This window comes from Xiphophorus hellerii, chromosome 20, assembly GCF_003331165.1.
Source record: "Xiphophorus hellerii strain 12219 chromosome 20, Xiphophorus_hellerii-4.1, whole genome shotgun sequence".
Taxonomy (NCBI): domain Eukaryota; kingdom Metazoa; phylum Chordata; class Actinopteri; order Cyprinodontiformes; family Poeciliidae; genus Xiphophorus; species Xiphophorus hellerii.
Window position 1 is genome coordinate 17650612 of NC_045691.1, and position 24673 is coordinate 17675284.

A 24673-nucleotide genomic window follows, 5' to 3' on the forward strand; every position below is an offset into this window, starting at 1 on the left:
AAGTTGAGCTCATGTCTTCTTCAGAGGTTTTTGTGTCGTTTCGTTCGGTGGTCCTTGGTGCAGCGCCACCACAGGCAAGAAGGTGAACAGGTGCTTTATTTGACTGAAAGCGAACTGCAGCAGCTTCAAATGTAACAAATGTTGCAGCTTTGGTCTACCGGACTATGAGGTGCGAAAATCCTCCTGGTTCGCCTCAACTAGACCAGCCGAGGGAGGGACGTCTGATTAGCACTTATGAAAGACTGCAGCATTTTTAGCTGGTTCGTTAGATAAACATATTTAATTTAAATAGCACATGGTAATAAAAAATCTCAGTGTGCTTCAGTAAATAGGATCATATATCCAGTCATTTATTCCAATCTTGAATAAATGGCAAACAATAAAATCTGTAGCTAGGCTGCACAGTTGGTAGAACTGTTGAAGGTCCTGGATTTGATTCCAGGCCCAGGGTCTTTCTTCATGCAGTTTGCATGTTCACTGGCTTCCTCCCACAGTGCAAAAACATTGCTGTCAGGTTGATTGGTCTCTAAATTCTCCTGTAAGTCTGTCTGTCTGTCTGTCTGTCTCTGTGTTGCCCCGCCTCTCGACCATTGACCGCTGGAGATAGGCACCAGCACCTCCCAACCCCCATGGGATAAGGGTGTATGATAATCGATGGATGGATGGAAATTCTGTAGCAATAACAACTTGGGTCAAGTGGTCTAAAATTTAAAGCTTTTAGTGCCAGAATGCAGGACAGAAACTGCATCCTGGCACTAGTTTATGGTCAGAATGTAATTATTTTATTGGTTTTATTTATGTATTATGAAGTGTCTCTGCTTCAACACACCTGAGTCATTTAATAGGTAGGCCTGTCACAGTAACACATTCTGCTGGGTGATAAATTGTCCCAGAAGTTACTGCGATAACATTGTTATTTTGAGACCATTTTCAAGTAAAAATAATGAATAATAATTCAAGAACACATCCTCCAAGATCAATAAACTTTAAAATATAATGAATATTTAACACTGGAACTGGAAGACATTTTAAATATCCTAAATAAATAAACAAAACAGCAAATAAAGTGAATTATGGAGCCACTGTAAACAAAAATGTCCTTCAATAAAAGACCAAAGCACCAAATTGAAGATTTTTTATCAGTTTTTGGTAGAAAAACGATAAATCATGCAAATGGAAACTATTGAGGTTGTTTTAATTTATCATGCCAGTAATTAATTCATTGCTTATTGCGACAGGCCTAATGATGGGGTCATAATTACCAGAAGTGTTTGGGGGTTTCCTAGCTGAACTGATCCTCTCCACCTTCATTGCTCTGCTCTTCCTGAGGTGGGAACAGAAGCTCCTCCTGCTGGAGGTGTCCCACGGCTCCCCTCTCTGACCCGTCCCTGTCCGCAGGGGGCGGTGCAGGGGCCAGGGGGTTGTTTTAGATTGAAATGTGGCTTTCAGCGGGGTGGGGGACTGTGAAGAATGGCAATGACCGCTGCCTTTGTGTTTGGCCCCCGCTTCCTTTGGGGGCCGCGGGCAGTGAATGATGCGGCCTCGGGGGAAGGTGCCCCTCTCCTTCTCTAAAGCCGAGCGGCGCAGCAGCGACAGAGGAGCGCGGAGAAAGTATGAAGGAGTCGGGGCCGACCTCTCCTGTTGCTATGGTTTCCCAGTCAATCTCAGATCCAGTATTTGTGCCGCCTGCTGTCTTGCTCTTTCCCCACTTTTGTCACCCTCTGCTCCCCCCATGTGACAGGGAACTCATATTCCCATAATCCCCTGTAGTGGCGGGTGAGGGCGGTGTTTAATGTGCTGCAGAGCAAATATGTGCGCTGCAGTCAGCTGTGACAGGACGGCGTTTTGTGCGGCGGAGAGACGTCCTGACAGACGGGCTTTATTGGAGAGTCAATAGGCGTGACTGATGACAGCAGAGGTCGCTGAAAGGAGCGTCCAAGCTGGAGCGCTGCCCTTTTTCCAGCGCTTTCACAGCGCAGGGGAAAAGCCGTGGAAAAGAGCATGTCGGATGATTTCACCTTCATCAATTCACACAACATGTTTGCTTTTTTTCATCATCGACAAATTTATAACAAATTGGCCTCAAAGAGCGTAAACCGGAAAGAAAAAAGCTTCCTTCGCCGGGGTAGTTTTTTCTTTTCTTTTTCTATTTAACCATTCACCGCTGAGTGATGGAGAGTTTCACTCTGCATTGTGACTTTCTGTGGGAAAGGTGCAAAGTTACACGGCCCGAGTGGTTATATATTATCAAATAAGCCTCTCTGAAGGCATTAATTCACCAGAAATGCTCTCTGTGGTTGGATCATGTTATTAAACCGTGAGCTTTTCTAAAGTGAGACAGTCAATCCTGAAAATTGATTGCTATAGCTGAGCTGCAAGGTGTCCGGCAGAATAATTAGGAAGCTCCTGATGATTCTTAATGAGCTGTTTACCTTCAAGACAAGACATAATGCTCTGAGCATGCTCAGTGACACTTCTCACCATTTATCTCCTCAGAGTGAGAGGTCACTTCATCCTGCAGTTAAACCCAGGTCTACAACATTTCATGGTTTTTATTCAACTGATTATACATGTGGATTTTAAGATTGTTTTGGTGAAAATTACCATAAAAGATCTGGGCAACACATACATTATGGGGTCAAAATGGTGAAGATAAATGTGAAAAAGTCAGGCGTTAGCAGGTTTGTTTTACATTTACATCAAGCTTTACATCTAAAAGCTTTGGTGTTTAGATTTCCTACAGGCCCATAAAATATAAATCATGAAGAAAAATGTTTTCAACTTAAAACATCTGAAACACGTCAGCAGATTTGTTTTCTGATGGATTCATTTGGCTTAATTTGAGTGAATTTGTTAACTTTTTCAACCTTACAAGTAACTTTAACCACATGCAGCACAATTACTAGCACATTTGATTTTAATGGTTTTTGTACATTTTTGCCATAAATTTGTATAGAAACTGTGAAATAGAATAAATTTTTACGAGTTAGAGAAATGGGGATCCGTGTTACAGCCAGAGTACCCAGAAATTGTTCCAATAGAGTAGGACTACTTCAGAATATTTTAAGTATCTGGTAAAAAGGGTACTCAGTTACTGAGTAAACGATTTAAACATCGATCATTTCATATTTAAAAATTACATCAGCAGACAGACCAAAATATAAAGTCGATATGTGAAAATGTTGGTATTTTAAAGACCGTTAAAGCTCTTTTGGCCTACTTCGTGCTGTCAGGCTGGTTCTGTTCTGGTTGAGCCTAGCAAAATAAGATTAATCACAGTCAACTCATGATTTAGCAAAGGGGAAATTTGTTTTTCACAATGGACCTGGTTAATTTGTTTAACGTATTTTCTGTTGATAAGTCGCCATCTGCAATTTGCATTATATATTTAATTAGCTTATCTTTGATCAAATTTAGTTTGATAATCTAAAACACCGACGTGATAAAGAAGCAAACACACAAATATTTAAGGGGCCACACACTTTTTATAGCACATCATTTATCTATTTGAACGATCTTTTCCTAATGAAGGGTCATAGGTCAGTGCTCTTCAGGAAGAACTGACAAATGTTTTCCAATTCTAGCTGGAAACCTTTGATATCAAGATGTGTTCAATGGCAGATTATTTAGTCATAAGCCTTAAAAGGAGACTTATTAAAATTCACATTTTGCACATCTTTATGCTGTCTGCTTGTCTTGCACCTGTTTCTAAAAACCGACTAACGATTAAAAAAAACACCCAGCCGTGTTTTTTATTTATTTTACTAATTGAAGTTTTTTGGTGTCTGGAAAATGAGCCGTTTCAAATACTTTCTGAATGTGACATCACAAATCAGCAGGCACTGCCTGTCTCCTGGCAACCCCAGCCAAGCCCAGCCCATTACCTAGCAACACAAGCTGAGTTCCAGCATGTTTGGTCAGCTGTATGCGCTGTACAATGGCTGCTGGAAGAGCCAAGTGTTTTGTTGTTGACTTACCACACAGGAACCACTTGTTGCATTTTTTGTTGGATGTGCAGGAGGCTCTACTTGTGCTTTTCAAGGATGTATGGTTGTATAATTGTGCGTCTGTTTGCAACCATTTCTACGTGCTGCTGTAATTGTTGAGTTGGGCGGAGTGGCCCGCAGCAACTTATTAGGATTTAAAGCAACTAAAATCTCATTATCTGAGAATGACTTTGTGTAAAAAGTGTAATGAACATGTTTTGAATGATTTCCCAGTCCAAGGAAGCACAAGAGGTCACCTTTAATACTGTCCCCGTCTCGTTCATATCACAAGACTGCAGTAATTCGGTGGGCTGCAGCCTCTCCTGTAACTGGAAACTCTGAGAATTAATCTAATCTGCTCAGCGTGGAAATCATGTGAGTGACGTTCAACCGCGGCGGCGCCTTGAGCTAAAATTAAATCAGTCACCATCGCATTGTCTGACAGAGTCTGTTTGATTTTTAATAAACCTCCGCCATGATGGAGCAGCTGAAGATGCTGCAGTTAGATGTCCACTTTCTCTCCGGCTGGATGTCTGCTACATCGCAGACAGATGAAGCTGTCTGATCCGTAACAGCTGAGCAATCAGGAAATTATAGTTCCTCAAAACCCTGGAGTCGGAGTGAGAGGTTCTTTTTTAATCTAACCTCATAAAGAGTTAAAGATCCTGACAGTAAAAAAACTAACGTCACTTATTTTTTAATATCTGCTCATGAGATGATTAAATGCGTCTGAGCAGCTGAGTGCTTGGCGGCTCCAGCTTGAACCCATGTGACCTCTGAGTGACCCCGGAGACGCTGGGCAGCGTGTGACGAGGTCGCGGCCTTTTATTGACGCCATCATAACTCTTTCCACCCTGGACCCGCCTCCTTTTGTCGCTATTGATTTCAGAGACAAAGAGGAAGATTTTTTTCCTCCTACAGAGTGAAACCCTCCAAATGTGTGTTTGTGGTTTAGACTTTGTCTGTTTGCACTGTTGGAAGTTTTTAGAAATCATGTTGAACATTTGGCTCAGTGTTTGTTTTTAAAAAAATTAAATTTATCAGACTGCTGGGATATTTTTATAATATTTAATATAATATTTTATCTGACATCTGAGCGCAATAAAAATAGCAGCATGCCAACTTTTATCTGTCAGGTAGCTACGACTCTGAAGCTTTTCCTTTAACTGATCTTAACCGCACCAATTGAAATGTTTGTGTATATTAATATCATCTTTGTGGTTTGAAGGATTAAAACTGTGCAAAAGTCTTGAGTCATGCACAGTTATTGAGCTAGTCATGCTACATCAATATTTCTTCTTAACACTCCAAGTAAAAAAGCTGAAGTTCAATGAAAAGTGGAAGAAACTCTAAAGTTGGTAATGATTAAATCATTAGCGCTGGTTTACAACCTTTGCATCATATTCTGTTGTGTGAGACTCAAAATTTCCCCTGAACTTTTTCACATTTTGTCACATTTACATCCTCAAACTTCACAATATTTTAATTTAGATTTTATGTGATGAATCAAACCAAATAATGAGTCTTGAAGTGTGACTTTCAGATTTTTTGTTTTATAACCTAAACCTGAGATTCTGCTCGTTCCTTGGTTTTCATCATGATGTTTCTCTCTAATTTTGTCTAACAAACCTCTGAGATCTTCTCAGAACAGATTAATTTACACTGACATTAAATTATACACAGGTAGATTGTTTACACTTCTAAAGGTAATTGATTGCCCTTCATTTAATTAGAGGTATCAGAGTGAAATAGACTGAAAACTGTTATTTAAAACATTGTTTTTCTTCCAGGCAATGACTATTCTAGTCTTATTTTTGAAAATCTCAGTAAAATGCATTAAACTCCATGGTGTAATATGATAAAAAGTGTTAAAGACTCTGGTTTTGCAGTTAATGGTGACATGTTTTTGGATGTTATTTGTTTCTGTCTGGTCTGCAGCCGATCCTGAACCAGGCCGGTCTGCCTCAGGGCCCCTCGGACCAGAAGGTCGTGGTGGTGACGGTGGACGACTGCGACTCCTCTGTGGCGCTGAGATTCGGTCACATGATCGGAAATTACTCGTGCTCGGCCCAAGGAAGCCAGTCTGGATCCAAAAAGTAAGTGTGTGTGTGTGTGTGCGTGTGTGTGTGTGTCAGTAAGCGGCTGAGTGATACGGCTTATAAATAATAATGTTTTTAAACCAGATTAAATTTTAATTGACTTTTTTTTCTTCTAAAGAAAAAAGACAAAAGAAAATATTTTCAAAAAGGGGCTTTTATTTCAGTCACACAGTCATGTGAGTTGTAGTTGTAGGATTTCTCTGTTGTGCTACAAGGTTTTTTTATTTACAAAAATATAGTTGAAAAATATACAGTTTTACTAGAAAACTACAAGAAAAAAGTTTTTTAATAAAATAAAAGCCTTGGCAGAGCTATAAGAATCTGACTTGAGCAGCTCAGTTCACATAGATCTTTCTTTAAAATAGATGCCGCTGAGTTAAAAGTATTTATATAAAGTATTAAGAATCATCTGTAAAATTTATACCAAAGTATAACTTCACAAGATGCTCAACATTCCTCATTTTAAACTTTAGTTCTAGTTTTTGGTATATGAGTTCTCATAAAATGACAATTTTATTCTGGTATAATTTCCATTCCATTGTGGTACGACTGTATTCTTGTAATATTATGACTTTATTCTCTAGTTAAAAATAAAATCCTAGCCTGAGCCTCATATTCCATCATAGAGTTGATTTGAATTCAAAGTCCAAATAAATAATATAAGCGGCGAAACAAGATGGCGGCTCTGACATCACTCTGAATTATGGGAATCCAAGGAATGAATTTGTGGGAAAAACACAGATTTTCCAAAAGTGAAATCTCATAAAAAACAAACATTTGATTAATTGATCAAATTGATTTATTGCCCAGCCTTAAGGAAAACATATTCTCTTAATTTTTTCTTTTTGTGTGAATTATTTTCTGAATCAGATTTCTTTGGTTGCAGCTTGGAGTGAAGAGGTTTAGAAACATCATTGTCACTGTACTTTCTTTATTTACGTCTTTCAGATCAACTTTGCAGATCAAAACAACCCACAATGAATTTCTCCAGTGTTTCGGTCGAGGCTGCACGGCTCACCACGTCCCTTTGTGTTCTCAGATCTCTTGACCTGACCGGGCCGCTTCTCCTCGGAGGAGTCCCCAAACTTCCAGAGGACTTTCCCGTCCGGAACCAGCAGTTCGTGGGCTGCATGAAGAACCTGCGCATTGACAACCAGCACGTCGACATGGCCAGCTACATCGCAAACAACGGCACCCTGCCAGGTAAATCGGCCTTCTGCAGTGCAGCTTTATTCTGTTTGCTGGTTGAGCAGCCGAGTGTGGAAAACCTGCGGAGGAAATAACCATAATGAGAACAGCTGGAAGGGAGAGTCGGCGGGAAATGATGGCCGTACCTGCTATGAATATTTGATTACCCGCCGACTCTGATTCTCTGATGAAATAATGAGCCAGGACACATCAAACGGATTATTCCTCTGCTTTCCCACACCTCCCAGGATGCTCTGCCAAGAGACATTTCTGCAGCAATAACCCGTGTGTGAACGGAGGGACGTGTGTGAACCTGTGGGGCTCCTTCAGCTGCGACTGCCTGCTTGGATTTGGAGGGCAGAACTGTGAGAGAGGTGAGAAAAGAAGGAAAACTAATGCTGCGATTTTATCCGGGAGAATACTCCGTTTTAAGATTACTACTTACAAAGACGGATAAAAACTCAAATAACTTCTGTTTATAGTTTAATAACTTCCAGCCCTGAATTAACTTCACATCCATCTCTTCAATCAAACGTTTTCAGGGTTCGTATGGGTGCTTGAAATCCTTGAAAATGCTTAATTTTTTGCATTTTCAAGGTTTGAAAAGTGATTGGTTTCTGTATAAAGTCATTGAAAGTTTGGTAATGAGGTGTAATAATTAAAGTCTAAGTTTGGAAAATGATATTTGTAGCTGAGAACAGATATTTTCATACACTTAATAAAAAGATACTGAGAAGTTTTTTTTAATCATTGTCTGAAATTAAATCAGACTAAACTTTTCTTGTTTCAGGTCACTTAGAATTAGCAAAATTATTTCTATTTGCTACATGCCAGAAAACTTATTGATAATTTTTATGAGAGATGTTTTGTGACTTTCTTTGTTTATTGTGTTTAAGCATTTAATGGAGAACATTACCTAAAAGTTGGAAAGAAGCTGTAGCTGTACCAATACCAAAACTTCACTGCAAAAAAAATCTTACAAAGTCTAATTTCAAATATCTTAGCACAATTGAAATAAGACATAATTAACTCATAAAAACATACTAGTTTTATTGGCAGATTAGTTCACTTGCAACATGGGAAAACTGTTTTGTTGTGAATTGAATAATCTGCCAATGTAACAAGTACTTTTTCATCAATATTAAGAAATTGACTTAAAACAAGCTCCTATGTCTTTCTGAAAAGTTATGTGTTAATTAGTTTAGTCTTTTTTCAAGATTTTAGTGTTTTTGGAGTGCTGGGAAAATTGTAAACAAACATATTTCAATTGTTTACAATCATATTTCTCATCGATACAAACCTCTGCAGACAAAAAAAAGCGATCCTGAGGCCAGATATGTCCCGGTGCGCCCGATGGCCGGTCCGCCTCTGGCTGGCAGCAATGATGTATCATCATCATCATCATCTCTCATCCCATTTAGCTCATCTTTCAGTCTCTATGTGCTTTTCTTCACCCGGACTCCCTCTGTGTGTTGTTCCTGCAGTCATGGCCAACCCGCTGCGTTTCCAAGGCGATAGCCTGCTGCAGTGGAACAACCTGGAGGCGTTGGCAGCCTCCGTCCTCTGGCACGTCGAGCTCATGTTCCGCACCCGTCAGTCCAGCTCCCTGCTGCTCCACATCTCCTCAGGCCTGCAGCACAACCTCACCCTGCAGGTGAGATCCCACCTCCTTCTTTATCACAAAGGATGCTGGAAGAAAATCACTCTTCTCGGAAAAGGGGCTGTTCTTGTAATATTTTCAGCTGCCTTCCTGATTTCGTCTAGACTGGGGATTCTTTGATGTTGCTCTTTCTGTTCCCAGCAGTAAACACAGAAGACGTGCAGCAGTTCAGAGTCTGAACTTTTGAACCCACAGATTGTCTTTTTATCTCCCGCCGTCTCTTTCGGTGCTGCGTAGCTGCGTGGGGGGAGCGTGTTGATGGGGCTGCACAGGGGAGAGGACTCCACTCTGTCGCGGGTGGAGGAGGTGCTGGTGAACGACGGGGACTGGCATCATCTGCAGCTGGACATCAGCAGCCTGGGAGGAGCCGCCAGCCGCCACAAGGCCGTGCTGTCGTTAGATCAGGGGCTCTACCTGGTGAGTGGGTGAGCCTATACATGAAATGTAATGAAACATTGAGAGGTTTATGCTAATGCTGTCATGCTGCTTTCCAGGCCAGCATGGAGGTGGACGGAAAGCTGCGAGAGTCCAAGCTCAAGACTGTCAGCGTCGGTGGTTTGGCAAAGCCTGACGGAAAAATTCAACATGGCTTCCGTGGCTGCATGCAGGTTTGTCCTCTTCATAGCTGCATGCATGATAAAGCTAATAATGAGTTAAGATGTAGACAATAGAGACGCACCCAACTAATTGTTTTAGTTATTGATTATTCTATCGATCATTTTGACGATTAATCGGATTTTAAAAATGGGCACATTCTGCAAATTTTTCATATAACTACTTAAGATTTTTTACACAATAATAGAAATGCATTAAAAAATGAACAAATAATTAACATTTTATTGCCTAAAATGCAGTAACATAGCAGTCCATTAGTGAACGCTTCATTATCTGTGGCAATGGATGCAACCAGAGCTAAAAAAAATCCTTCCAACATCAACAAAAGGCGCTCTCTAAAGGTCAGGGCTCTCTTCTTTGGCTTGACACCAACACAGTGTAGAGCTGATCTGTTGACTATTTCTGGATAGCAAAAGTTGCTAAATAAAAGACTTTCTATGCAGAATTGTAACCTGGTGAAACTGAAACTTTGACACTTGAGAAGTTCAGTGTAGAAAATATTTACAGACAAATGTTTCTGTAGAGTTTTGGCTTCATTGCTGCTCAGATTGTGTTGTTCTTTCAGCAAATGGCATAATTTAGTGTCTGTACACTCCAGTTAACGATTACCGGTAATCTGTTAGTAAATTAGTTGATAATCATTTCAGTAATCGAATAATCACAATTAATATGATTAATCCTTTCTGCCCAGCACCAAACATCATTTAGTGGACGATTTCAATCAAAGAGAATCAGTTCACAATAATTTCCAAGATCATTTTAATTTGATGTCTTAAATGATTAAGTATGTCTTATTTGTAAAACCGATAAAGCATAACTTTACAAAATGCTCAATATTCCTCATTCTAGTATTTGTTTTGTGTCAGTCTTATTGTAAAATTACAACTTTATTCTGATAATATTATGACTTTATTTTGTATCATTACTACTATTTTCACACATTTATTCAACTTTATTTTGACTTATTTATTTATTATTTGTCTTAGTCTGGCCCTGATATTCCACCGTAGCTTTGGGAGTTATTGTTGAAAATAATAATACATTTTTCTAAAAATTTTTCCAGATGTTTTCAAAGAGAATCAGTGAAAGCTAATAGGATGACAGTCAAAGCCGATGTTTTAAACACGTCAATAAAGAAACGTTTTTACTTACTGCGCTGAAGGAGGATCCCACGTGTTGCAGTTCCTGATTCAAACTGTTTCACAGTGACGCACATGCTTCATAAAACTACGGTGCATAAGTACGGTCCCTCCCTTCCTCTTCCTCCCAGGGTCTGCGTGTCGGCGGCGCCCTGAGCTTGTCCGTGGCGAGGAAGGTGAACGTGGAGCCAGGCTGCGGCGTGCCGGACCCCTGCAGCTCCAACCCCTGTCCTGCCAACAGCTTCTGCAGTGACGACTGGGACAGCTACTCCTGCACCTGCCTCAGCGGTCAGTCCCTGCACAGACTGCGATCGCTTCATGACTCCAGAGCACAGCAGTTCATCGTCATTGGCCGTATTTCTCTGCAGGTTACTATGGGACCAACTGCACTGAAGCGTGCTCTCTGAACCCCTGCGAACACGCGGCTACGTGCACCAGGAAGCCGAGCGCCGCCCGCGGCTACGCCTGCGACTGTCCCAGGAATTATTTTGGCCGATACTGTGAGAAAAAGTACGTCTGGGTTCCTAATTAATGAAGCCATAATATTAACACCTTCCATATTTCCTCTTGTAATCCACTTGATGACAAAAAACACTGGACCCTCTTGGTATTTTTATTTACTTCAAAAATAAAAAACAATACAAAGAGTAAAACTGCCCGACCTCCTCCTGCATCGCCACAACCCAAATCTCATTAACTGTCTAATAAGCAATTAAAAATTCACATTTATTTTAACAGGGTCTTAGTATTGTCTCTAATATTACAAATTCCTATGCATGAGAGTTTTCAACCTGTAAATTGTCATCCTGTACATATTTTTACTTGTAAGTAGTCATTCTTACCCCAATAAACTGAAATTATCATAAGAAATATAAACTTCATTTGACCTGAAAATCTGAATAGACTGAGTACGGGCGGCCATAATTATGCTCAACAGCAGCTGTTGTTCTGGATCATTTAGTTTGTGAACATTTAAAATAAACTGCCTGTGTTTTTCCACAGGACTGACTTACCGTGTCCCAGAGGTTGGTGGGGTCATAAGACCTGTGGGCCCTGCAACTGTCCCACTGACCGAGGGTTTGATTCTGACTGCAACAAGACGAGTGGCGAGTGTCGCTGTAAGGTGAGTCTGAAAACCTGAATTATTCATCTTCACCTGTCGTGCTCTCAGTCTCAGAACCCAAATGCAAAGAGAAAACAGAGCTGTGTAGAGCAACGTCTAAAGAAACATGGCAAAACAAAAGGGAGCAATAATTATAATAAGGAGTTGATGATCGAACATAATCAGTCCATGACTTTTTATGAAATAGAATTAAAATATCTTTTATTGTCCCACAATGGGGAAATTTCTGCGCAACAGCAGAAACGTTACAGGAAATAACAGCAAATCTTGATCTTTTGTAGCAAAGGATGCATCTGCAAATAAAAAATACTTCAGTCCTTCCTGCTTAGCATCAATGCTAACTGATCTGTTGTTTAATTTTTGGATTAACCGATTGATACGTGGATAGAAAAGGTGCGTCAAGACGCAGAGGATGAACGAAGATGTTCTTTATTTGATTTGGGGGTAAGATGTTTTGGAAGATATTTACAGAAAAACCTGTTGGGTTTTTTTTTTCATCTCAAGTACAAAATAATTTTTGCACAGTTATAGTGTAACATCTGCTCTGAGGCTGTTGTTCTTTCAGGAAATTACCTTTTTCTAGAGTCTGCATGGTCAAGTTAATTATTAATTGATTACTAAATTAGTTGACGATTATTTCAATAATCGATTCATCACTATTAATGGTTTCAGTCCTGAATGCTAACCAGTGCAAGCATTCACCTTCGTAGTCTGAATACCCGTCATCTAGTCACGGATCATTAGATCACTGAACCAATCAGGATCCAACTGAGAGATTAAAGAGCCTCCTTATAAATGTGTAGGAGCCCTGAAAGCCTTGTGTTGCTCTGACCTAAATAATATTTATTCTAATAACAATGACATCGTATAGATTCTGTAAAGTGTTTTTATTCTCCAGTTTGACCCACACCGAGACACTCACCAGCACCTCAGCTGTTGCATGATGCCGTCTCTTAGCTCGACATTTTTGCCGGCACAGAAAAGCGAAGGTGCCGTTCCTTAGCGACGTGTCTCTCCGTCTCCTTGTCCAGGACAACCACTACCGTCCCGAGGGCAGCGACACCTGCCTGCTGTGCGACTGCTACCCCGTCGGCTCGTTCTCCAGGGCCTGCGACAGAGAGAGCGGCCAATGTCAGTGCAAGCCTGGCGTCATCGGGCGTCAGTGTGATCGCTGTGACAACCCGTTCGCTGAGGTTTCTGCCAACGGCTGTGAAGGTCTGAATGGAACAGCTCTATATTTCATAAAAGTTACATAAATATTTAAAAATATCTCACGTTTTTGCTCCTCGGTGCTCCTTCTCTCGCAGTAATCTATGACAGCTGCCCTCAGGCCATCGAGGCGGGGATTTGGTGGCCCAGGACTAAGTTTGGTCTCCCTGCAGCCGTCCCCTGTCCCAGGGGAAGTGTTGGTATGATGGGTTTTTGGCACCTCATCAAATTATCATAAAATAATGGCAATACATGAACTCAGCCTGAAGGCTTCTCCTGGCTCAGCTCCACTGTGACGACTTTGTGTCCGCGTTCCCAGGAACAGCAATCCGGCACTGTGACGAGCACAAGGGCTGGCTTCTTCCCAACCTCTTCAACTGCACCTCCGTCACCTTCAGCAAGCTCAAAGCCTTGGTGTGTAGCTCATCCCAACAAAACAACACCCAATCTTATTTCAGAACGCGATGGAGACATGAAATAATTACATCTGTTCATCAATAAACAGATGTAATCAATAAAATCTACAGTAGAAAGACTTACAGGTGACCTGTTGTGCTACTTTGAGCAGGTTAGGACAGATACAAAACATTTCTTACACAAAATTATTCTTAGATAATTAGATTTCAGTCTGATCAGTTCCTCCTGTTTTGAGCCTTTTTCAGAATAAAACATTTCACCGCTTTTTGTCACTTTAAATCAAAATAAGCTGCTGCTGGTCACACCGTCCAGTTCAATGTTTACACTCACACATGAAAATGGCTGCAAACTACGGCTTAAAAATAAAATGTCCTATTTTTTTAATACCAAATTTAGTTTCTCATTTTCACCAAGTTTTTTCCTCTAAGGTTACAAATTGCAGAAAACATCTTGGCTTTTATTTCAATCTTTCTATGAGTTGACCTGAATTGAAAACTGAAATAAAGAGAAGCTTTTAAACACACTTGTTTAAAAACAAGATGGCAACAGGTGATGTTAAGGTGGCTTAACATCAGTCTGGAAACCCAAGAAGTTAAATCTTAGAAAATAGATTATTTTTTTCAGCCCAATTGCAAACAGATACACAATTATACATCTGTACATCTTTGCAAAGCAGAAGTGAATTTAGCAAGTTTTTTTCTGAATGGAAATTCGACGTGCTCAAGTTCCGCGTGGGTTGCTAGGTAACGGGCTGAGCATTGCTGGGGTTGCTAGGTAATGGGACAGTGTCCGTCAACTATGACTTCATAATCAAGAGGTTTTTGAAACGGCTCATTTCCCTACACCAAATAACCTTAAATTATTACCAGAAAATGTCTGGGTGTTTTTTTTTTTTGTGGCTGTTTTTAGAAGCAGAAAAAACTCAAATGGAAGAATAAAAACACATATATTACAAAAGGAAAGGTTCTTTCTTTTCTTTCTTTCTTTCTCCCAATCATCCAGCGACATCATAGTGTTTATATATAATGAAGTTAGTCAAAATCTGTACAAAGTCACCTTACAACCACAGATGTCATTGTATCATATTTAGGCTTTGCATGATAAACACAAAGTTTTTACAAAGTTGAATCAAAATGACAACTGGCTTTCAAAATCAAAACCAGACTCTGAGACAGCAAAAGAGTTTCAGCCGATTCCTTTATTGGTAAATTCTGGGTTTGTGAAGGAGTGTTTTGTTTTTGTTTTCTGTTTGTAATGTTGATAATTTACTAAAATAAAGTAAAACTGAATTGAAATTTGGGTGAATTTCTGAGAGGAAACTCTGATTATCATTTAGAAGTTTACATACACTCATCATGAATCTAATATTTTTTTTGAAAGAAGCACTAACAGGTTACTTCCTGGTCGTAGCAAAGAAAAAAATCAAACAATCTTAAAATAGACCAATGCATAAATAAAATGTAGAAGTGACTGAATATTTGTGTCTGATTTCCCTCCTCCAGTCAGAAAAGCTGCACCGCAACACATCGCTCCTCGATTCTGGGCGCGTTCAGCAGACCGCCGCCCTGCTGGCCAACGCCACGGCCCACACAGAGACGTTCTACGGCAGCGATGTCAAAGTGGCGTACCGCCTCACTCAGGTCCTGCTGCAGCACGAGATCAACCAGCAGGGCTTCAACCTCACAGCCACGCAGGACGTCCACTTCACCGAGGTGAACGGCGAATCTCACAGAAACTCTGTGAAGCAAAACTTAAAGGAAAGCAACAGCAGAGACTTTATATCGCTGTGAGTCTGAAGTATTGATTGCTTTCTGACAGAATCTGATCACGGTGGGTAGCAGCGTCCTGGCTCCAGAAACGAAGCCGCACTGGGAGCTGATCCAGCACACGGAGGGCGGCTCGGCGGCACTGCTGCGGCACTACGAGGATTACGCCAACACGCTGGCTCAGAACATGAGGAAGACCTACCTGAGCCCCTTCACCATCGTCACGCCTAACATAGGTGAGGATGGTTAAGATGCAACAGAAAAACTTATATTTATTTACTTTAGGTTTTATATTCAATGGTGTCTCTAAGCAGAGGAGGGGGGGCCTCTTGAAAAACGCTGCCCACCACTGGCCAATCAGAGTCATAATCTCCAAAACTACACATCAAAGATTACACCATATGTGTTCACTAAAACATGGAGACTAAATGTAAACATTTGTCAAAAACTAAAACACTAAAACCCCACAAAATGTTTTTATCTGTTTAAACAAGGCATGCTTCCTTTTTTTACGATGATTTATAGATTATATGAATCTTATAATAAAACTGAATAATTTTAGTAATGTTAATATTAACAATTTGTGAACTCAATTCAAACAAGTTTATTTGGTTATTTCACTTACTAAAATAAAAAGTCTGTGCAGATTCTTCTGTTCCTTTTAGTGAGCAAACAAGAAAACATTAATAATGAACATTTTCCCTGTGTATAATTTACACTATCTCCAGAACTGCAGTCATAAGAAATCTGAGCAAAACTCCAATATCTAATATTTATACCTCACACCTGTTGTGATTATGTGTGGGTTTTAAAAAAAAATTATATTCATTATCTAAATAATATATAATTTTAATTTGCTCAGCGCTTTGTGTTCTTGGAAACTTGATATTTCTTTAGATGAACTTGACATATTTAGGTCATGTCCAGCTGAGATACATTATAGAAAATCTGATTTATTTGAGGTGGAGTTTTTGACGTTTCCTCATCTTTTGTCCGATTCTGCAGTCATCTCTGTTGACCGCCTGAAAAAGATTAACTTTGCCGGAGCCAGACTGCCGCGGTACCAGTCCCTGAGGGGCCCGCGTCCTGCAGACCAGGAGACGGCCGTCACTCTCCCCGATTCGGTCTTCCAGCCACCCCTGGACAGCAGGGGCCACAGACATCTGGACGTTTTCCCAGAGTCCTCGCAGAGGAACCGCTCGGCTAACAGGAAGAGACGACACCCGGACGACAGCCAGCCGGACGCGGTGGCCAGCGTGATCATCTTCCACAGCCTGGCGTCGCTTCTGCCCGAGAGCTACGACCCGGACAAGAGGAGTCTGCGGTGAGACGAAGCTCTGTCCCGTCAAATCAAAAGGCTTTTAAAGTTTATTACTGTAGATATTTGATGTGGATGTAGAGGAGAAAATTGAGGAAGGTTGCATTATGGATGTGAAACAAAAACCTGAATGAACTCATTGATTGTTTGAAATGTGGAAGTTCAGATGATTGAATTTAGATGCCATGTACAAAATAATTTTGGATTTGCATATGGCAAGTTACACTGCAAAAACACAGAATTTTACCAAGAAGTTTTGGGCTATTTCTAGTGCAAATATCTCAGTACCCTTAAATAAAGATAAAACTAACTTACAAGTAACTTTTCAGCAAGATAAAGGAGTTTGTTTTAAGTAAATAATCATTTAATATTGATTTTAAAAAGTTTGAGTTCGACTGGCAGATTATTTTACTTATAGCAAGACATTATTCCCATGTTATAAGTAAAATAATCTTCCACCAACCTTTTCATCAATATTATGGCATTATAGATTTAAAACAAGCTGCTATATCTCGCTGAAAAGTTACCTGGAAGTTAGTTTTGTTTTAATTCAACTAGAAACCAGACAAAAAATACTTGGCAATATTTTGTGTTTTTGCAGTGTAACTGTAGCCATCAGATTACACAACACCCAACTCTGGACTCATTTATAGCTTTAAGAATATATTAACATACTTCTTATTATTTCATTATTTGCTTTATATTTAGGTTGTATTTAATATTGGTGCACCAATTGCAATTTTCTGTCCGATTTCCGATCTTTAAGAACCCTGGTCTGCCGATTCCGATTTTGACCGATACCAATACTGATTTTACTTGTTTGAAATGTTGCTAAAAATATCAGTCAATCGTCTGACAGGAGAACAAAAGAGGACAGTGGTTGACTTTTAGACCTTTGTTAAGGTAAATAAATTCGGTGGATAAGATTGGCTTCACATGTAGGTAAAATCATTGCACTAATTAATATTTAATTTACTTATAACACCACACTTTTGTATATACTTTTCATAAGTTTTTTATCGCTTATGGTTACAACAATTTGGATCGAATCGCTTTGTCGACAGATAAGCGTTTTCCATGTCCTGATTCTGACTTATTTTGCGGCAGCGTGCCGAAGCGTCCGGTCATCAACACGCCGGTGGTCAGCATCACGGTGCACGACAACGACGAGCTGCTGCAGCACGCGCTGGACAAGCCCATCACGGTGCAGTTTCGCCTGGTCACCACCGAGGAGCGCTCTAAGCCCATCTGCGTGTTCTGGAACCACACCATCCTGTGAGTGTGAGGCCGCTCGGCGTGACGGACCGGCAGGGCGGCGCCGCGCTCCTCTCATGATGCCTGGTTGTGTTTCAGAGGGGGAAGCGGCGGCTGGTCGGCGAAAGGCTGCGAGGTGGTTTTCAGGAACAGCTCCCACATCAGCTGCCAGTGTTACCACATGACCAGCTTCGCCGTGCTGATGGACGTCTCCAGGAGGGAGGTGGGTCAGCTCTCTGACCAGCAGCAGCCTGGCTGCAGCTGTGTGCTAAATAAGTGATGTTTGCGCCAGAACGGAGAGATCCTGCCCATCAAAATCCTGACGTGGAGCACAGCTGGCGTGACGCTGGGCTTCCTCTTCCTCACCTCCGTCTTCCTCGTGTCCCTGAGAGCCATGCAGTGCAACAAGACGAGTATAATCAACAATGGAGCCAGCGCTCTCTTTCTGTCTGAGCTCATCTTCATCCTGGGAATCAACCAGGCTGACAACCCGGTAAACCACTTAGCCTGTCTCTTCTTTTCTCCTCACACTTTTCCTGCTTTTTGTCCCAGTTCTGGAAGATTTTCCACTGGTTTCCATTCCCAGATTTTCCCATCACTCTAACCCCTATGTTTCTCAGCAGCAGGTTGATCCAAATATTTTAATGGAACAAGGTTAGAGATACATTGGTGTGGCCTTTGCAAATGGAGATATTGTAGGTTATAAACATGCACTGGCAAATCCTGTAACAGCTGAGATTTTAAATGGCACAATAATCCATAGATTGTCTATGAGTTTATGGGTAAACCCATTATTTATGGGTTATTCTGATATGTTTGACATTAAAGGTTCCTCTGTGGTTCAGTCTGTCCTTCTGTCCTGCAGTTCCTCTGCACAGTCATCGCCATACTGCTGCACTTCTTCTACCTCTGCTCCTTCTCCTGGCTCTTCCTGGAAGGCCTGCACATCTACCGCATGATCAGCGAAGTCCGAGACATCAACTATGGACCCATGAGGTTCTACTACCTGATCGGATGGGGCGTCCCAGCCTTCATCACCGGTCTGGGTCTTCCTCATGTTCCCATTTGAAGGAAAATAACGTGTCTGACATTATGGGTCAAAAGACTTGATTTAACCTCTTCCAGTTTAAATCAAATGTGAAGCCAGGTTGTGATGGTGTGAAATAGAGATGATCGCATTGGTCCAAATGATCAATTATATATATTATAATATTAACATGGTAAGATTGATACTTTAATTTAAGATTCTCTCATGAAATTTCAACTCAATTCTACCTCAAAAAAGAATTTGCTTTGATTTACTCTTATATTATGGTTGTTTGTTTATTTAAGGAAACACACAAATTAGTTTTTTCTATTCTTTCTGTTTATCTTATTAATATGTTATGAAGTATTTTGCATAAACTTTGTCAAAATTCTGTCTTAAGTTTTAACAAAATAATTAAAAAGAAAGCTATAAAAAACACTTAGAGGTCAGATGTTTGTTAGTATATCAAACTTAAATCAAAGGTAATGAAATCAGTGTCGTATTGGCAGTACTGACTCTTTATTTCATTGATATCGGATGTTTTGGTTTGTTACGCTGTCACACCGCTCCAGTGTGAACAGAAATAGGAAGTAGTACTGTTAGAAAAAGTATTTTTCAGCTTTCTGAAGTAGCGCATATAGTAAAACAAGAAGACTAAACAAAATAAAATTACTGAATAAATAAACACATTTTGACAAACTTCACATCTATAATACTGTTAAAATAAAACCCTGGTGCGTGCACTATTATGTATTAAGATTTTAAACTATGCATTTAAATTAAAAATGTCCTACAGAGTTTAGTTTTCGAGCCTGTGGTTTGTGGCGTAATCTCCAGGTTTGGCGGTGGGATTGGACCCTGAAGGCTACGGTAACCCCGACTTCTGCTGGCTGTCCATGTTCGACACGCTGATCTGGAGCTTCGCTGGACCGATCGCCCTGGCGGTGTCGGTGAGTCCCCGCTCAAAGGATAGGCGGTCTGACTGAATTTATTGTTAAAGAAGTCAAGCAGAGTTTGTTGACTTATTTTTATCCAGATTAAATGTGTTGTTTAGGCTTACAGGTGTGAGATGTCTGGTGTTTTGTCTGCAGATGAACATCTTCCTGTACATCTTGTCGTCCAGAGCCTCCTGCACACTGAGACACCACAGCATCGAGAAGAAAGATCCCCGAGTGTGAGTATCCAGACTCCGTCATCAAACATCTCTAAATATGACCCATTAGGCTTACCGGAACAAGTTAGCATAGATCTATGGGCTAATCAGAACATGTTTATTAATTTTTTTTTGCACAAAATAATTTTTAGTTAGTGATGTTTTAGTCTGGTCAGTTCTTCCTATTGTGAGAACCTAAAACAGATTGAACTGTTTTAGGGCGTCCTGTCACTTTAAATCCTATGCAGCTGCTGCTGGCCACACCCCCAAACTCATGATGTTCAATTATGCAACAGTACATCTTTGATAAGTATTAGCAGACCCTTCTGCACAACCAACAAGAATGCAGCACGTGGCTTCTGGACGGTAATTCAACAAAGAAAGACTTGTCTCTTCCAGCAGCCATTGTAAAACCAAATGTACTCAAGCTCCCCTTGGGTTGCTAGGTAACGGGCTGGGCTTCAGTGGGGTTGCTAGGTTATACATTGGGCTTCAGTGGGGTTGCTAGGTAACGGGCTGGGCTTCACTGGGGTTGCTAGGTAAGGGGCTGGATCTGCTAGGCGAGTAGCAGTGCCAGCTGGTTTTGAAAAGGCTCAATTTGAAACATTAACTTATTGCCAAAATTCGCATTTTGCATAACAGGTGATCAATAGACCAGAAGGAGCTCGTCATCAGCTTTCACTCTTCAGATCCGTGAACCTTTACAGATCCTCACTAACTTCTTCTGTCCTTCTCTGTTTGGTTTTTATCCTGCAGCTCGGGCCTGAAGACCGCCGGCGGCGTCCTCTTCCTGGTTTCCGTCACGTGTTTCCTGGCTCTTCTCTCCGTCAACAGCGACGTGATTGTTTTCCATTACCTGTTTGCAGGTTTCAACTGTGTGCAGGTGAGACCTCAGCCTCGATCGCTAACAGCTAATGACTGCAGTCCTGTCGCCATCCACTGACTTTTGTCCTTCATGTTCTGTTTCTGTTTTGTTTGTTTTTTTGTTGTTGCAGGGTCCGTTTGTTTTCTTTTTCCGCATCGTCTTCAATAAGGAGGCGAGGAAGGCCATGAAGTACTGCTGCAGCAGAAAACGCCCCGATCACTTGATCAAATCTAAAGCTTCGGTGAGTTACTCACCACAAACACACAGGAAGAACCTTTAACATGATTCTCTGTTTCCTTAATTTCTCAGTAATTACATTAATGCTTTGTGTTTTAGTTACAAATAGTCCAGATTTTTAATTAGACAGCAGGTTTCCTACCAGGCTAGCTTTGTTTGTTTGTTTTTCCTTTCTTTCATTCATTCATTCATATTTTCTTTATTTCTTATTTATTTTTTTTGTTTCCATCCTTCTTTCTGTATTTCATTTTTCTCTTCTTTCTTTTTTCCGTTATTCACTCATTGTAGGTTCTGTATTTAAAGGCTGATCCCTGTAGAAGTATCTCCTGTAAATTCAAAGTGATTTCTGATATTTACTCATAAGAAATTTTCTTTACAAACCCCCTGAAATCGGAAACTTGAGTCTCAAGCAGTCAGGAAGTCAAACATGAGAACCGTTTGGTAACCCTGAAAAAAAGACCGATGCATCTTGGCTTTCCTTTTCTGGACAGAAAAGAACCTTCATTATCAGTGACTTCATATTATTTCTCAGGTTTTATACATAAAATAATCTTAAAAGTTAAAACAATTCAACACCGTTTTTTTGTCCCTATGTGTTTAAATAATCAGTTATTAGCTGTGAATAAGTCTGCAGGCCTTCCATCTCTACGCTGCTTTATGTTCCAGTCATTTTATTGTTGTAAAACCTTTTCTGTCTTTGGTTCCAGAGCTACAAAGGCAACAGCAGCTACGTGGACGGCAGGTTGTACCACCTTCCCTTTGGAGACTCCAGCGTGTCTCTGAATGGCACCATGCAGAGCGGAAAGAGCCTGCAGAGCTACGTCCCGTTTGCCCTCCGGTGAGGGCGTCGTTTCAGAAGCGGCTGTGTGATGATGATGCTGATGATGGTGGAGTAACGGTGAGCTGTTCTGTCTTCCTTCAGGGAGGACGGACTGAACAACAGCCAGGCTCACATCGCTCTGAACGACCAGACGTCGCTCTTCCATGAGACGAAGGAGCGTCTGGACGGTATCGTCTTCCATCCTCCTCACCAACACAGGTTTCGCCTCCAGACTTCACCTAACGCCCTGTCTGTCCGCACAGCAGAGCATGACACGGACTCAGACAGCGACCTGTCCCTGGAGGACGACCAGAGCGGATCCTACACCTCCACACACTCCTCTGACAGCGAGGATGAGGAGGGTCCGCTCCCACCAGAGGAATGCTGGGAAAACCTGGCGTCGAACGGGACTAAGAGACCTCAACCACAGGGTAAAGAGCCAGATCACACAGGAAATATTTCAGTTTTCCACCCTTCTGTAAAAAATCCCAAATAGAGAGAAAGAACTTTAGCCTGGTAAAACCAGCCACTGGTCCAACACTGTTTGCCTCATCCAGAGGATCTGAAGCCTCGACTGTTGAGAAACGATTATTTTCCTGGAGGTGAGGACTGCATTGAAGTTTTAAGTTTTACCCAATCGCTAATGTTTGTCCGTTTTGCATGTAATGCACCAGTTTCACACTATGAAGCTTACCGGAAGATGCCTTCTTCCACTGCAAAAAGATAAGAACTAATCTGAACGGCTGTTAAAGCTGCAGCATGTAACACAAATATGTTTTTTACATATTTGTTAAAGCGGTCGCCATGTCGTGACAGTATAACATGTGAATTGCTGATTGACCCGGTTGAAAAATCTACCAGAGGAATCCACTTCACTGAGAGAAATCCCAGAGGGAGCAGAGAAGAGAGATGAGAATCAAGCAAAGTTGCGTAGAAAGACAACAGCAATGCTAAGGGATCTTTGAACTCTGTCTCCTTTCACCTCCTCTGCAGCAGAATTTAACAAACTCCACATGATTATGTTTGTGACATGAGGACACGCCTCCTACGTAGCTGATTTTTATGTAGCTAGCATCTGATGGCTGCCGTAGAGACCCGGTGACCCCGACGTGCCGCATTTCTCAGCCATTTTGTCTCATTGTAGTTTTTAAATGTTTCTACTATAGAAACTGAATTTAATTTTTGTCTCTCCGTTTTCCAGACAACAGTTTAGGTCAGATGCCCTGGCCTGTGAATCGCTCAGCAGCAGTGAGTGACGGTGAGCTTGGCGGTGGCGAGGGATCGAAGATGAACAGTCCGGAGTCAGTCCAGCCAACTCTGGGTCGCAGCATGCGAGCAGACGACCGGTCGCAGGACTGCATGACGGTGCTGCTGCCTGCATTTCCAAACATCAGCGCCCATCCGCACAGAGGCAAGCCCTGAAAATTACAGCCATTAACTAATCGAATGTTAGCTACACCGAGATGAGAGATAAATCCGAACTGTGGAATGAAAAAAGTGCTGCTATGTCATAAATAAATAAATCATAAAATTATAATGAATGTCTGTCAGTAAAATGAAAGTTAGAACCAATTTGGCAATAGACACAATAAAAAAATAAACTATTATCCAATTATTTACATGTGGAAAATGTGCATAATATCTAATAAAATAATGAAAAAGTTATCATATGGTCAGCATTTATTTATTCATTTGCTGTATGAATAGTCTTACAATTCAATAAAGAAACAAGTAAATAAACATTTATATATTTAATCATTAAAATAAATTAGAAATGATAAGTGAGTGAGCAAATATATCCATGAATATTTAAATAATAATTTTATAAGAACAAATTAGATGTAAAAATGATTTATTGAAATTTGCATTTATTTGTTAAAATAATATATTATTATTTATGCATTTAGTGCATAATAAATACTAAATACATGTTTTGAAATATTTATATGTGCATATTATGTTTATATACTTACATGGGTCTGTCTTTAAATACATAATTTAACATGCATTTATACAATTAAAATTCCCCAGTTACTCAAATTATTGACTATTTAAGAAGTTGTAGATTTATCTGATATTCTGGTAACATTTTTAGAAATCACCTGTAAAAAATATTCTGAAATAGTAAATAATATTTATCTAGTTATTTGAATGTGGCACATTTTAACTTCCTTACAAGTGGCCATGAAATAATAAATAGTAATATATGTTTTTTTTGTTTGTGTGAATTAATTGATTTTTTTTTATATAATAGCTCATTTTTAATTAATTTGCTTCTCACTTAAAATAAATTTTGACAGATCAAAGTAATAAGTTAGTGAATGAATCGCTTATTAACTGAATTTTGTCACTTTGGGCCTCCCGTACCTCGGACCTTCATGCAGGGATCCTAAAGAAGAAGCAGCTTTCTCCCATCGTGGAGCGGAACAGCGTCCATCACGGCGTCCACAGTGAGCCTCGTGAAGGAACGCCGCAGGGATCCTCCTCCAGCGAGACCCGAGCCGGGCCGCCGAAGTCCAGCCTGCCGGAGCAGCTGAACGGCGTGGCGCTGAGCATCAAGGCGGGGACGGTGGACGGAGACTCGTCAGGATCAGAGTGAGTGAAACTCAGAGAAACAGAGGAGACCGTTTGCCGCCTGTCGATGTCTCCCCCTGCTGCCGGCTCATCAAACGTCCTTCAGTTACCGTTTGTCCTCAGTGGCTGTTGTTTTCATCGATCACTGCCATGTAGCTTTAATGTCCAAATAAACACAACAACCTCAAGATTCTCTAATACGTGACACAAATTTAGAGTTCAA

At 40.7% G+C, this 24673-nt stretch overlaps 1 protein-coding gene across 4 annotated transcripts in view; it reads left to right on the forward strand.

Moving 5' to 3' along the window:
- The window catches only part of celsr2 (cadherin, EGF LAG seven-pass G-type receptor 2), an 84459-nt gene that overhangs the window by 55641 nt on the left and 4145 nt on the right, over positions 1–24673 (forward strand). For 2 of the 4 annotated variants that reach the window (XM_032549805.1, XM_032549807.1), the window contains exons 6-33: positions 5925–6082; positions 7125–7288; positions 7522–7647; positions 8758–8927; positions 9171–9350; positions 9428–9541; positions 10819–10975; positions 11056–11197; positions 11690–11810; positions 12842–13025; positions 13118–13219; positions 13339–13433; positions 14939–15148; positions 15255–15438; positions 16208–16526; positions 17628–17795; positions 17874–17997; positions 18067–18267; positions 18640–18814; positions 19639–19751; positions 19893–19975; positions 20711–20837; positions 20950–21060; positions 21764–21894; positions 21979–22064; positions 22140–22307; positions 23078–23287; positions 24261–24471. In XM_032549805.1, coding sequence (XP_032405696.1) covers positions 5925–6082; positions 7125–7288; positions 7522–7647; positions 8758–8927; positions 9171–9350; positions 9428–9541; positions 10819–10975; positions 11056–11197; positions 11690–11810; positions 12842–13025; positions 13118–13219; positions 13339–13433; positions 14939–15148; positions 15255–15438; positions 16208–16526; positions 17628–17795; positions 17874–17997; positions 18067–18267; positions 18640–18814; positions 19639–19751; positions 19893–19975; positions 20711–20837; positions 20950–21060; positions 21764–21894; positions 21979–22064; positions 22140–22307; positions 23078–23287; positions 24261–24471 — 4334 coding nt within the window. Of the gene's footprint in view, positions 1–5924; positions 6083–7124; positions 7289–7521; positions 7648–8757; positions 8928–9170; positions 9351–9427; positions 9542–10818; positions 10976–11055; positions 11198–11689; positions 11811–12841; positions 13026–13117; positions 13220–13338; positions 13434–14938; positions 15149–15254; positions 15439–16207; positions 16527–17627; positions 17796–17873; positions 17998–18066; positions 18268–18639; positions 18815–19638; positions 19752–19892; positions 19976–20710; positions 20838–20949; positions 21061–21763; positions 21895–21978; positions 22308–23077; positions 23288–24260; positions 24472–24673 lie in introns of all 4 variants that reach the window. The other 2 variants (XM_032549806.1, XM_032549803.1) reach the window with 2 other exon arrangements.